Source organism: Typopeltis vanoorti, chromosome 23 (genome assembly GCF_054136105.1).
Source record: "Typopeltis vanoorti isolate ZY-2024b chromosome 23, IOZ_Tvanoo_1.0, whole genome shotgun sequence".
Classification (NCBI taxonomy): domain Eukaryota; kingdom Metazoa; phylum Arthropoda; class Arachnida; order Uropygi; family Thelyphonidae; genus Typopeltis; species Typopeltis vanoorti.
In genome coordinates this window covers 8882999-8897829 of record NC_143571.1, presented here as the reverse complement: position 1 = coordinate 8897829, position 14831 = coordinate 8882999, and the positions used below count along the sequence as shown (strand labels likewise).

Sequence of the window (14831 nt, the reverse complement as noted above, 5' to 3'; positions counted from 1 at the left end):
TAATATATTTGCGTTGTGAAAATCATTAAACAAGTGTTTTTATATTGAATTAGCTTTCTCATAAAATATGAACGCCTAGCTTATCGTTAGGTTATTTGCGTTTGTATTTAAAAGCTGACGCGCAACATACTGTGAAGTGGTTGTTTAATAAATAACTTACACATGATATTATAATATTAATTAGATGTCCACTTCATTATTCTGTACTTTCCCCTTCTTTTTTTTTTTTTTACCACAGTGAAATGTTACTTCCGTGAAAAGTAATTGTTCTACCGACGTCTACGATGCCAGGTTCGAGCAAGGAAAGTGGTGCGACGGCTAGTGGTGACGATAAGAATAAGGAAACTGTAGAAGAAATCTCTTTAAGTTTTGGTGATCCAGAAGTGACGATACAGAACACCGCGAAGAACTATGAAGAGGTAGCAATAATTGGAACTGGGGCCTACGGGACTGTTTACAAAGCGCGTGACCTAGCGAACGAAGGTCAGTTTGTGGCTTTGAAGAAAGTACGTGTGCCACTAATGGAAGATGGCGTTCCCATGAGTACGCTAAGAGAAATTGTTCTTCTGAAACAGCTAGAGGCCTTTGAACACCCTAATATCGTCAGGTAGGTAATCAATACCTTATTTTACAGTAACCGTATTATTATTATTACTTGCACACAAAGGAATGAAATTTGAAAGTTTTCTGTTATCGGCTGTCTTACATAAATTACGTAATACTATTTTACGGATTTTCAGTTATAATCCCCATGGTCACAAATTTCCATCTACGATATAATGAGCTCTTGTACTAACGTTACAAATGATTGAAACCCCCCTCCCCACACACCCAAAGCATTATGTAATTTATGGACATATAAAATGAGAGTAGGCTGATTTTACCAAACATTGCCGGTGATGTTTGGTGTACTGTTTCTTAACCAGTGGTCGGGAGGTTGATGACGATGGAGAGATTGACAGTTAACGAAGAAGCAAGTATTAAATGATCGAAAAAATTATACATAGGTGTGTTTCGTTCCTCCTATACTTTTAGCTATTATCGGTCCTTTGTTCCAATTAAGATAAATATTAGTTAAGATAAAATTAATATTTATCTTAATTAAGATAAATGCTTGCAAGAGCTTATGCCGTTATGCTGTTAAAACCCAACTCTAAACATGAAAGGCATTTTAGGCACTTTAGGGTTGTGGTTCCATTAATCATGGTTTTAGGACGATGACAATCATCTACATCTACCTGAAAATATTCATAAGCATCAATGCTATAATAGATTGAATCAAAACTAGTAGTGTTAGGACTTTTTACCTGTTGGTGAGTCAGTTGATTTTATATGAAGTTGGCAGAGATTTCACTTCGGGTAAATTACTCTTTCATCCCGCAAAGCAGTAAAAATTGGCTTGAAGGACATATCAGTTAACAGACACAATATGCTGGCTCTCCACCCATAGTTGCTTCTGCCGTCAAACAACAGTAGCTTATTGGAGGACGGAAAGTTGCTGTTTACTTTCATTCAGTCAGTCATTCAGATTTACTAAAATGTACTTCTCTGTTTTCAAAACAATGGAAGGATTTTTGTATGTTTATTTCTGCTTATAGGAAGAAATATCACATGTTCCCAAAGAAACGCACGCACACACACACACAAATATATGTTAACGCCAATTTACCCCGTGCTCCCATTAGTCATACGAGAATTTTTACTATTACATAATAAATCTGTTTCTTAAAATCCAATATTTAAAGTGTATGGTTACATCAACCGGCGTGGGAAAAAAAAAAAAAAAAAAACTTCATTACTAATATCCTCAGCATTGGTTGCCTTCTGTCAACAGAAACCAATTTTAGCAGTAATAGAGTTTAAGGAATATGGTGTATAATGTTCTGTGCAATTTTGTTACTTTTTTTTTTAGGAAAAATCATTCATTTCATTTCATCAAAATCTGTCCATCCAGAGCAGTAGACTTATTATATGCACAAAGTTAACAAATCAGTGTTGAAAGGTACTTCAGAAACAAAATGCACTTGAAATCGCTAAACACAGGCCGATACCTGTATACGAATAAGTTGAACCACTGGAAAAAAAAAAAAAAAAAAAAAAAAAAAAAAACGGTTATTGTAGTTTGGGCAGATAGTAAAAAGAATAAAAAACACATGGATTGGTAAGTACAGTAGTAATGTATTTGATTAGAAATGCAATTTAATTAAAAGTGTGAGAGAAACAAGATGGACGAGTAGAAAACTTTAGGAATACAAATGGAAATGTTAAGATTAATGAAAGAATTCTTAATTTTTGCGTTCATTAAACATATATTACAAGTGTTACAAAAGTAGGTATCAGAAAGAATTTGGCAGGTTTGAACCATTTCCATCTCAAATTCTGGTTTCTTTTACTTTATATATATATATATATATAAACTGACAAATTATAATAAATAAACAGAATGGAGAGTATCCACGGAATGGTCATTGGAATCTTACGTTATCTTTCGGATTCTATAGATTTGGAATCAAAATGATAACCTAGAAGGTAAAAATAGCTCATGTTAATGAAAAATCAATTGAGGTTTTATGAAGATTGATCAAATTTGAATACTCTTATTACATAAATTTCAAGTTATAAATATCATTAGTTTTATTAATAGTTTTGGTCTATTTTTAAAGAATTATTCGCATATACATATTTTGCTGTCTTAAGGTTGTGTCTCTGTGTGTATCAGAATAAACTTAGAGCTACATTGATTTCATTCAATGTATTACTGTATCGTATATTATTATTAAACATGAGCACCTCCATGGAGTCTATAGACTCAACACGGGAGATGTATATATGTATGTATATATATATATATATTTTTTTTTTTCTAATTTACCGTATTTTAATTTCTTATGTTCAGGAAAAATTGTTAATTATGTTTGGAATTTGTTTTTTACTTTTTACAATGTATAATCAAATATCTAAAAAGTCGAAATACTTATGTTAACGAAATTACTAGTACATAAAAGAACCTAAAGAAAATTATCTGAATAAGTTGTTTTGCCAATAGAAAATAGAAAAATAGTAGAAGTACGGTTGAAGTTTATTTCCATCAGTATCGATTTTCTAAATACCGTCCATCATTCTGAGCACATTACGAATACTGCATCACAGTTGATAAATCTGTTGGGTGTCCTGCACCTAGTTTAGTAATGGCTGCTATCATACCGCATTGCTCTTGGCTACTTCTGCAAGCCTTTTTCTTTGTTGTTATTTATTTAATTTTTCGGATTTAATTAATTAATTTAATTTATAAATAAATTTATAATTAATTATACATAATTAATTGATAAAATGTATTTAATTTCATTTGTTTTATTTTCTTATTAAATTCTATTTGGATGATTATTCTTTAATTTGATCTTTAATTAAAGGTATATTTTTGATCAATCTTCTATGGATGGGCAGCAGCTTGTATAACAAAAGATTAATTCATTGTCAAAGCATTATATAAGTTATGGATGACCCTTCTAACTTGATTCTTTATGCAGTGCTTATAATCTCTCTCTCTCTCTCTCTCTCTCTCTCTCTCTGTTTATGTGTTTCAGCTTCACATTTTGTGTATTTAAACATGTTCCTTCACTTATGCTTACTGGTATGAATGTTATAAAAAATAAATTCTCTAATGCCTTTTATTCTCAAAAGAGACAGGTGAACACCTGTAGCCCTAACTGACTTTATGCAGAACAGACAGGTGGTCTTCATTTTGATACTAATCCCAAGCTATCGACAAATGAAGGTTTTTCAGAAGGGAGAGAGAGTACGGCAGACAACTGCTGCCAAATCGTGGCCCTAAACCATAGCACTCATGTCTGCAGTAGTGTGTTTTTCTACAATCGATTTTCCACATGCAGTTTTTTTTTTCTCCCGAGTTTTCGGACGAAAAGATCTTCTTTCCTCTTACTTGAAACTAATGCATTTTCCTAAACATATTTTAAGTCAATTTTTCTCAACTCATATAGAATAACGCAGTTAAGTGATTGGGACTGGGCTGTGACAGGCTATTGAACCCAGCGAGTTAAGAGGAAAATGCAATGAAATATAGCTAATCGGTTTTGTGTAAATATAGATTTAATAAAATTCGGAACTGACCAGCAGTCATATTTTGTTTTGTTTGTCCAAAATAGATTGAAAAATGTCAAAAATAGACATTCGCGCTGGAATCCTAAAAGAAAGCAAGAATCTGAGCTTCAAATAAAGGGAGTTTATCCAGAAAAAAAAAAAAAAACTACCAGTCTGATGTATATGGCATAGCTATTGTTCAAGAGAACAAAACGAATGAATACTCTGTGGAAAATATGCCCGAAACTTCTCATTCCGAATGATGTAATGAATAAGGTCTTCCAATTAAATCTATCAAAGAAAGCGTAAAGTGGGGAGGGGCAACAAATAGAATATATTTTGGATAATGATGTTTAGAATTTGCGTTCCATCGGAGATTAGTCTGAAAAGCGAAGTGGAAGGTGTTTATTAAAAGCTTGATGAAAGACAAAAATAACTTATACAGCTTCGTTATGATCATTCTAATTCGAAATATAATTTTCTTCATATCATTATCATAGTAGCACTCACCACGCACGGGGCTCTTCCTTTAACATGTAAACGTTTACTGCATTATTAGCAAGATTTATTTTTTCTTCCTTGAACAAGAACGATGGTGTCATTTGCTGTGTGCTAAATTATCGGTATAGTCTTTTTATTACGTATAATTATATATGTAGTGAAGCTTTTAAGGACTGAATTATTTTTATACGTCTCGTTAAACTCCATACACATAGAGGAAATTGAGCAAATAGATAGTAGACTAATCAGAAAATCGCATTCAGAAGATATTTAAGCATTCATACATACAGTAGTTTTTTGTGTTGAGTTTGATAAAGGCTACTCAACAGTTGTAAAGAGAATTCATTCAGCTTGGTTGGCCGAGTGGTTAACTTGTCTGCTCTCCAACCAACAGGTTGAGGGTTCGAATCGATCCGTGGGCTTGGATGTTTGTCTTTAGGTGGAAGATGAACTTAATCGCCACAGCATTTTTTTTGGAGGCCTGAAGTGGCTTGAAAAAGTTCCACGTTTGGTCTCCTGAGCAGGATTTCTGAACTTTCAAAAAAATAAATAAAAAATACAATTTTTTATATATACCATTTGTCATATTGCAATCATTTCGTCAGCAAATCGCATTATTGTGCAGATCACGTAATAATCTAAACACGGAATGTCATGCAAAATCGATGTGTTATCTAGATTTTGCATCGATTTCAAATTTTATTTTATTTTATTTATTTTTTTTAAATGTTGGTTTCGTTTATAGTTATACTGTGGACGAGCTAAGGATTTTTTTTTTCATTTTTATTGAACACACACAGTACGGTACGAATGTACTATAGATGGAGCCAACATAAAAAAAAAATTGAAACCGATGCAAAATCTAGATAACACGTCGATTTTGCATGACATTCCGTGTTTAGATTATTACGTGATCTGCACAATAATGCGATTTGCTGACGAAATGGTTGCAATATGACAAATGGTATACGATGAATTCGATTTAAGAAACAAGTTATGTACTTTGAGGATGCTTACCTCATTCTGGCAAGCAACGCTTATTAATTTATTTTAAAATGTATTCCAAAGTCTAGATCTGTAGCAATCACATAGTTACAGAATTCCATCATCAGGATATAGCAGTAATGGTGATGAAAAATGCAGAATTCTTACTTACTTATATCATTTGTCTGATCTTATTAAATATAAATACCGGATGAGGATTATTCACCGAACCTTGAGTGCGTCAAGTATGTGAATATTTTTCTGTCCGTAGTCATCCGTGACCTTTGACTTCGCCCATTTCTCAGTGCCTGCCACCAAAATGAATGTGCTAAGATATTTAGTGATTCATGTTATTCCTCGAGTGGGCAGTAGGTGGCAGTGGTGGTCTGACTCATTCTAGCAGAGCTATGTTCACGCGTCTGTTCCCTCCTCCTCGCCCGCCCGCACTCGCGTGTGTGTATGTCTTGTGTATATGTGTGTCTATGTGTGGGTGCTTACAACACACACGTGAGCTCCCACGGGTGAGCTGTCAAGGCTGGTGGACAACCGCTTGCTTCCTTCCGCCTGCCGGAGCCACAGAGCAGGAATGTCTGGGAAAAGGGAAGAGGGATCGTGAAAAAAAAGCAAAAAGAGCACAAAGACCGGAAGCACTACAGTTCTACCTGGCTTGTGTCTATGCGCAACACAGGTCAGGTAAGAAATCTCAAGGTCGTTTGACGGCGTTTCCTGTGTTCTCTCGCATCTCTTCGACACTACTCATCTTTGTTGCTCACGACTGTAGTTCCCCCACCTCCTCGGTTACCGAGATTAATAACAAAAAAAGGCCAGGGCTGCGGCTAGTTTTTCTAACGACTGGTGAAAGTAATAGACTCTAGATAGCGGTGGGAACAGACATTGGGACATGTAACGTCAGATGTCGTTCCCAGTTCGGTCCTGTTTGCTTGGGAACGGAGGAAGTTGATGCTGTGTGGGAGAGAGGAAAGAGAGACGGGAAAGAAATCGTTTAAGATGATTTATACGAGAATTTCAACGAACGGGAAATTATAACGTTAGGCTAGGTGAGCATTTTTTTGTATTGTCGAAAGGAAATGACTCATAATAAACAATTTGGCTTTTTTTCGTCTGAAAATTTTCAGACTAAGAATGCATATTTATTCTAAAAGACTTCATCAGATTAATTAATTTCACACTCCTATGCATCTGTTATTATTTTGAATTCTGCATTTAAATCGGAATATTTTGATCTTAATTAGCATTAATTTCCTACTAATTCTTTCCTCAACTGAAGCGTTTTGCATCGTTCATCGGATTGCTTTATTTTTCGGAAATGCTTTTTTTTATCCCCTTTTCTTTTGACCTTGATTCGTTCTTTCATCTGTTTTCGTTTTTTTAAATGAAATTCTCGATTTTCTAAGAGAATTTAAACTCGATTTTAGTGTCTGGGTAACGTTACGTAAAAAGTCCTTTTTTTTTTTTTTCTTTGATCACAGTGATAAAACTGTGAAAATTTAATTGATATTTAAATTTAATTAAATGTCAGCTCATCTCCAAATGTCTTCTTTTCTTTTCTGTATGGTGTGTGGAACTTCTGATGTCACTATGCTGACTGACACCATTGCTAGTGGTTGAAACACGAACTCACTGGCTCAGCCTATTTTAGTCATTGTTAAAATTACCAGAACCGCACAGCATTAGTTACGGATTTTTTTCCCCCTCCATAGTACTTATTTACTCACTGTAAATCAAATGTGATTTAATGCATTGCAAATTAACTGAATAAAATGCAGTGCTTCGTTCTAGTAATCTTTATTTTCCTCATCGGTCATGTTAAGTTTTAAGTATTTTAAAACTTAAAATTAACTGAATAAAATGCAGTGCTTCGTTCTAGTAATCTTTATTTTCCTCATCGGTCATGTTAAGTTTTAAGTATTTTAATAATGGCTTGCTGATCATTAAGATTTTGGAACGTCGTCGAATACTAAAACATAAAAAAAAAATCTATATCGTAATTATTATTTGTTTGTTTGTTTTGTGGTCGCTGTACATTTGGGGACTCGCGATTCGTAGTAATGATCCCAATAATTACTGCTATGTTATTAGCATTAATACTTCTCTAATAGTAACCATTGCGATTTGCATCCATTGTTTAAAACGTAACATTTTTATTTTTTAATGTTTTCTGTTTTTATTTTATTTGATGTAGTTTTGTTGTTTTCTGGTTATTTATCGCTTTGCTATTTATATGTACAAATAACTGCACTTTTATTTTAAAAAATAATTTGTACCTCTTTACTCTATATCAGGAAGTAACATTTGCAGTATTTCGTAATATTAAAGGTCATTATCCAGATAAAGCATGATTGAATGGCATATTTGAAATGAAGAATGATCCTAGAAGATCCCATAAAAATGAGCTATAAAAACGAAGTGCGTAGTGATAGACACGCTCCTGGATCCTCATCCCAGTGAATGGGCTTGAGGCAAGGGCATCTTTGAGCTTCCTGGCCTTCTATTTATTGCGGCGTTGATAATAATAGAGCGGCAAGAGATTTTTCTCCCCTTCCCACATTCTTCCTTACCATCAACGGGTGGTCAAAGCGTTAGCAGCTTACAAAGCTGTCGAGTGTTGCTTTATAACCGAAAGGCGCGGCTGTTGACCAGGTGTCTGACGGAACACATGCCGAAGTACCGACCAGCAGTTGACCTTTACTGTGGTACTCAAGAGAAGTAGCATTGTCTATCTACAATGTTGTGGTCGTTAAGTTGCAGCAGATCTTTAGAACTATAGTATCTATATAAAACGAAAACTGACAACCATCAGGAGGGAAAAAAATGCACTCCTTTCATGAATTGCTAACAAATGTTCCGTTTAGTTTGGCATTATAGTGGATAGCTACACCATTGCTTTGCCACTCGTATTCTGTACACTTGTAATCCTAAACGGATTACTAGAATTGCTTGTTTTTGATGAAAAAAAATCTAATTTGGAAAACTGAAAATAAACAACAACCTTATATTAATTTAAGATAAATGTAAATCACCACATGCAATGATAACACGGTTTCTCCAGCATTCCTTCCTCTTATTGTGGGGTACTGTAATTACACCACTGATGATGCGAATGTAAGGACTAACTTTGGCATATTCTACTATTTTGAATTACATTTAATCATTAAATTTTTCCTCCTTTTCTGTTGGATTGAAATAAATGCGCATTAGGATCAGGTAAAGAGTTTTTTTTTTTCCCTAGTGTAAGAATTGTCAAAATCATACATAAAAACTGTACTTTCCACATGAAAACTACACTCATATTTCGCTCATTGGTAACTTTAATGTTATTTCAAAATGGCCAAGTGAAAAAAATCAAAGGATAGTTAATTACGTTCTCCCAAGAAGAGAAAAAACATTGATTCAATTACTACAATTCTTCGGTAAATCTTTAATCTCTTTGTCTCTCTTCTCCAGAATTAAGATTGATTAGATTACATTGAGAGAATCAACAAAAGAGGTAATTAGCTCTTTGTTACAAAAAATAAATTATATGACTCGGTCCCCCCCCCCCTTTCGAACACTATAAAATACCGAAAGCTCGTTTCTTTGTAAGCCAAATTGAATTTGTTATATCATCAGTGGAAAAATTCATTTCAGAGATAAGGTGCTATTTATCAACGATATCTATTTAGCCAGACGCCTGTTTCCTCCATTCCCAGGGTTTGCTAGAATTGAATCAAATAATGATAGATAATGAAGGGAAGATGTTAATTATATGTAAAAAAAAAAAAAAAAATCTAAGAAAGGAGAGTTCGTCACATCATAGATTTTTCGGCAAAAATAGTAAACTACTTATATAAATTCTCTTGAAAATCACTTAAATTCAGCGCTAAAACAACTATCCACTAATATAAATATAAATAAAAGCGCTAATATAACTTTTATGAAATATATAGGTGCAAAAAAAAAAAAGTAAGCGATGTCGCAAACAATAGAAATGTTTATTTTTTGTTTCATTATCCTAAAACCAAAGGGTTGAAGTATTTCGTTTTTATTTGTTTATTGGTTGATTGTTTGAGATTTGTTAGCTAAGCAAGCGGTATTTCTCTTTAAGTGAGGCGCTTAGTGAGTGTTAAATGGGCTTTTAAATTGAACTTGTTCAGCTTAACTTTCATATCCCAATTCCTTACTTTATTTAGGGCTTGTTAAACCTTCTAGCAAGTTTGCTTTTACCAACAAATCGATCCTGATCATAATCTCTGTATGATAGTTCGAGAATGTACCTTTGTATTGTCTAACTTTTTTTTTTTTTTTTCATTAAATTCACAAATTCCTGTTTTCATATTTGGCATATTGGATTCCGACCACTCGTTCCTTTCTTTATGTAGGATTTTTTTTAAATTTTGTTATTTTTTAATCTGTCGGATGAATTTCAAGGTATGTAGAAGGGAAGTCCCCTTCTCACATCCTGGACACACTTATGAAAATTAGAATTCGGCCAAGGTCTTTTCGTTTATACATCAGCGAATAGTATGGACTACACATGCTTCCATCCCAAATAGCATCACCCGGATTTGTTCAAAATGTTTTAACATAATTAGCCATTACTAAAAAATGTGATATTTCTCAAGGAACAACGCAGAGAATTTTTTTTTCTAATTTGAAATCCTATATTTATCAATGAAATTCGCTTAATAGCCTCTCTAACCATTAGATTTGAATATATATGTGATTTTATTAATAATTAATTTCTTAATTACTAATGAAATTAATAATTAATTATTAATTTTGGCCTGGCTCGCCGATTGCGAGCCAGGCCGAATCGCCCGAAACATCAGTGACTGACCTCAATATTGCTCTTCTGGAAGAATGAAAAGGAATTACCATGGCAACGTACCAAAATCTAGTGGAAAGCCTTCCCAGAATATTGAAGGTTATTATAGCAGCAAAAGGTGTTACTGAGTATAGTAGAGGGAGTGTTGGTATATGAGCAGGCATCCAGATATTTTTTTGATCACATGGTGTATTAATTCATTTAGTGATATGTGAGTGTGCCCATTTCGGTTGGGTGTGCTGTTGTATGGCTTATGTAACTCGCGCTACAAAATAACGTCAATTTGACCGTATGATTGCATTTTTATCGACGTGTGAATGTTGTAAGAGTACATAGTGTATCAGCACTCATCTTAATTGGTTCAATGCTATTAATTATAATGAGACAACAGATATCATTTTGCATTCCCAAGGTTCGCACTTTACTGATTTATAGATAATTGATAGTTGTGCAGGAATCATTTATGCTTTTCGAATTTTTGAATCGTCGTATAATAGTGTAACCATGTTGCACATTGAAATCCACAAATCCCTCCTAGGGCTTTATTTTTTATGATTATTTGTGAAAATTTCAATCCAGTACGGTACACATTTAAAGCGAATATGCTTAAAAAAGCAATACGAAAATTTCTTTAGGAATGGAAGGAAGTTTTGTTAATGAATATGTTCTCAGAGTTAGGGTTTAGTATCATGAGATTGTGGCAGTTGCCTGCCATTCTCTCTCTCTCCCTGGTACCTTTAAAATCATCAGTACATATGAGATATGAGTTCATCTAGCTGTGGCTATAAAGGGTGAAGACCGACTGCTCACCGATTCCCAAAAATTAATTATGGCTGAAAGAGTTCCATCTGCTCCTTTTGGGAGAATAAAATAACGTTAAAGGATTTATATATTTATTAATCACTAACTCAAGATCAGTGGAGAGACTATAGAAGAAGTAAAATATTTCTACTGTTTAAGTGCAATTTTAGTTAATTTGCAAATTAAATGTGAAAATAGACGACAGCATATGCAAGGTTGGTTACGGTGAGGAGCCAGTTGAATAAATTTACATGGAATAAGAGAGAAATTAGCTAAATCGCTTATCTAGCAGTATAGAAGACTATTCAAACCAGGTTTAACTGATGAATCTGAAAGTTGGGTTAGAAGTAAATACTAGAGATCATTGATATGAGAGTTCTGAGAAAAATTCGGGGAGTGAACAGATGGAAATCAATGGCAGAATCATATTAACCATTAGGAAAGAGCTAATCTAAGGCACTTAAACAGAATGAGAGAGGAAATATTAGCAAAACAGGTATCTGATGCCAAGACGGCATGAAAAAGACCCAGAGTAAGACCAAGATCTAGTGGATTATTCAGTCAGAAGTGTCTTAGAAGACTGAAATGTTAGGTATGACAATATTGGAGTGCTCGCAAGTAATAGACTAATTCAGTGGAAAATTTTGATTAGAGATCAATAATAATGTAAACTCAATCATGTAGTGCTGTCATGGTATCTTGTACATCCCTTGAGAGTTCTTATCTGGAATTATTTCCGTTCTTCCTGACTGTACTGTAATCATAATAAGGATTGAGGGTTGAAGTTGCTGTATTATTTTCCATGCAATCCACTAAGGTGCACATTTAAAACAAATATGCTTAAAAAATCAATACAGAAACATAGAAAATGTTACATAAATTTATATGGAATAAGAACGTGCGGAATTGCTTATGAATATCGGTATGCAATATTGGCGCAGTGAAGTAGCTCTGAAATGTTAAAATCTTATCAGAGCTTAAAAATCCGTTTTTTTTATGAGATGCAGGCCATTGGCCCTTCCCTGGTTGTGAAATGACTGAAAGTAGAAATCAATACTACAATTCTTCACAGGTACAGTTTGTTTTAGAATTTGTAATATTAACTTTTTATATGTAACCAATATTTTCCAAATGTGATGCCTTCGCTTACTTATTCTGTCGTACAGTATTTTCTGTGTCACCTGTATGGAATTTTGGCGATCTTCGACATACTGTGAAGTAATGTTAAATTATATAAGGGATATTCTCAGCTCTCGGTTAAAAGAAAAGAAAAATAAATAAAAAATCGTTCGATTAGCAGTATGTTCGAAGGTATTTTAGTTTCATGCTCTTCCATAAATCTGAAATATGCAAGCGGATTGGGAAACATGAGCAAAGCACGCGCTTAAGCTACTTGAAAATTTAACGAAATGAACTTACCTTTTTTTTTTTAGAAGTTCCATATATATAGAGAGAGAGAGAGAGAGAGAAGTTCTATATATCCTAGATTATGTGGATCTAGGATATATAGAACTCGTAAGTTCTGTGTCAGGCTTTTTTTTTTTTTCCCTTTCTTGGCCCACTTAACATATAGGGTATCTTCAGTTTACTTTCCAAAATTGAAAGACTAAACCACAGATGTAGAAATAACATTCCGCATCAAACCGTTAAGCAATTTATTGTCTTGCAAACTTATCCAGTTTGATCGTAGTTACTAAAACACACGGTGGCAAAATCGCTTTAAGTTGCGTTTCGTAATAATCGTAAGCATTTATTAGCATTTTTTTTTCTTTTCTCCCCGTCGGTGTGGATATGACAAATCCACTCTGGTTATAGGAATGTTATTGAAGTATTGCATTAAGGATTTTTATTAAAATTTGTCGCGTTATTTTGATTTAAATGGGATTGTGTTTCATGTTTCATAATAAATCATAAAACGCGTAGGAAATTTTCTCTTGCCTCTTTCTGTATGCTGCGAGTGAGCTCTGGTAGTTGGTTTCTAATGAAATTAATTATTTAAAATTTTTAGTAAACTTTGTCAGGCAACGTTTTTGTTTTGTTTTTGACAACTCTTAGTTTCAGTATGAGAAATAATAGCAATTAATAACTTCCCACGTTTCATAACAAATATAGTGTTAGAAAAATAGATGATTGTGATAATCTTAAGGCTCAGGCCAGGAAAGGGGGAGTATTAGCACAAAACGCATTTCTCTCTCTCTCTCTCTCTCTCTCTCTCTCCATGATTCTGTCGAATCGTTTGCATATTTATTTATATAAGTAAATAATCACACATATATATAGTCATTCAATATTTAAAAAATATATATATATATATATATATTAATAATTTTTACAGAATTGATAATTTCTACAATTTATAGTCAGTAGAAGAACATCGAAATTTTGAAGTCCCCCTTTTTTATAATACTTTAAAATCCTTTCGCCATACATCGTGAAAGGATTATTCTTAGGCTCATTTGGTATAGACTAGCTCTTACTGGAGCTGAGTTCGAATCCTGTGAATGACAGCTTTCTTTATATTTTAGGTTTTTTATAGTTTATTATTATCAGTTTTTTTTGTTTCATTTAAACCTCTTCTTTTTATTTTATCTTATTGCTTATTTTTTTCCATTAAAATAATGAAATAAAAATTGGAATAATTAATGCGCATTAACTTCTGTATGTTATGGTGAAGAACTGGCCAAAATACCAATGTGAGAAATACGATGTGAGAAAAGTTTAGACTATTGGTAGCCATGAACTAGGGAGAGTACATCACTCCGAACTACGATTAATGTTCGTTCATATAATAATGCAGAATGTGTAAGCCACAGTTAGTACAAAAGAAAAAAAAAATAAGGACATTCCTACCACAAGCGGACACAACGGTCCTGCTAACCTGTTGACCTTTGATTTCATGTTTTGTAAGAGATTGGCGTATTACCCTCTCTTCAGGTGTTACCATTTCCTATCGATCGGTTTTATAACCTTCCATCTGCTCATATTATTGCTTAATCCTGATTTTAGAACTGTCAGATAATTTACTCGAGCATGCTATAATATCTAATAATCCAACCTGTAAAACTCATTAAGTTGCTTGTCATTACAAAATACCAGCTGTTACTGATATGTAGGCTACAGATGTAATAGCAAGGAAAATGGGGCCATAAATAAGTGACTAGGCCACAGAACCAAAGCTGTCAGTAATAATGAAATCATCTTTTCTTTGGCGTTGTGTATATATCAGTGAAATATGGGCTCTCATTTCCACCATTCCATCACTGTAACAGAATCGAGCTCATATTTTCTGAAATGAACTGGTGGAAGAACTTTTTTTTCTTCAAGGAGTGGTCTACATTGCAACAGATCTTTCAGGCCTGTGATTATATCTTGAATTCCTGAAAAAGCAGTTAACAGGCAGACAATGAAATACATTTGTCCTAAAACAGTGGAACTTGCTTGCTTATGCTAATCTTTAAACAATTTTAGGGAATTTTCCCAGTAGTAGATTCCCTATTACAGGGGTGTTCAACCCGTCGATCGTGATCGACCGGTCGATCTCTTGTGTATTCCTCCTTACTTACAAATTTAATTAAAACTGAAAACATAATATTTTATTTATCATTATTTTGTATTATTTTTA

General features: G+C 33.6%; 1 protein-coding gene across 5 annotated transcripts in view; it reads left to right on the top strand.

Moving 5' to 3' along the window:
• Positions 1-14831, top strand: part of LOC150093607 (cyclin-dependent kinase 4-like) — a 358246-nt gene that overhangs the window by 124499 nt on the left and 218916 nt on the right. For all 5 annotated transcript variants that reach the window (XM_090412879.1, XM_090412878.1, XM_090412877.1 and 2 more), the window contains one exon: positions 239-607. In XM_090412879.1, coding sequence (XP_090269005.1) covers positions 285-607 — 323 coding nt within the window. In that variant the 5' untranslated portion in view covers positions 239-284. The remainder of the gene's footprint in view (positions 1-238; positions 608-14831) is intronic.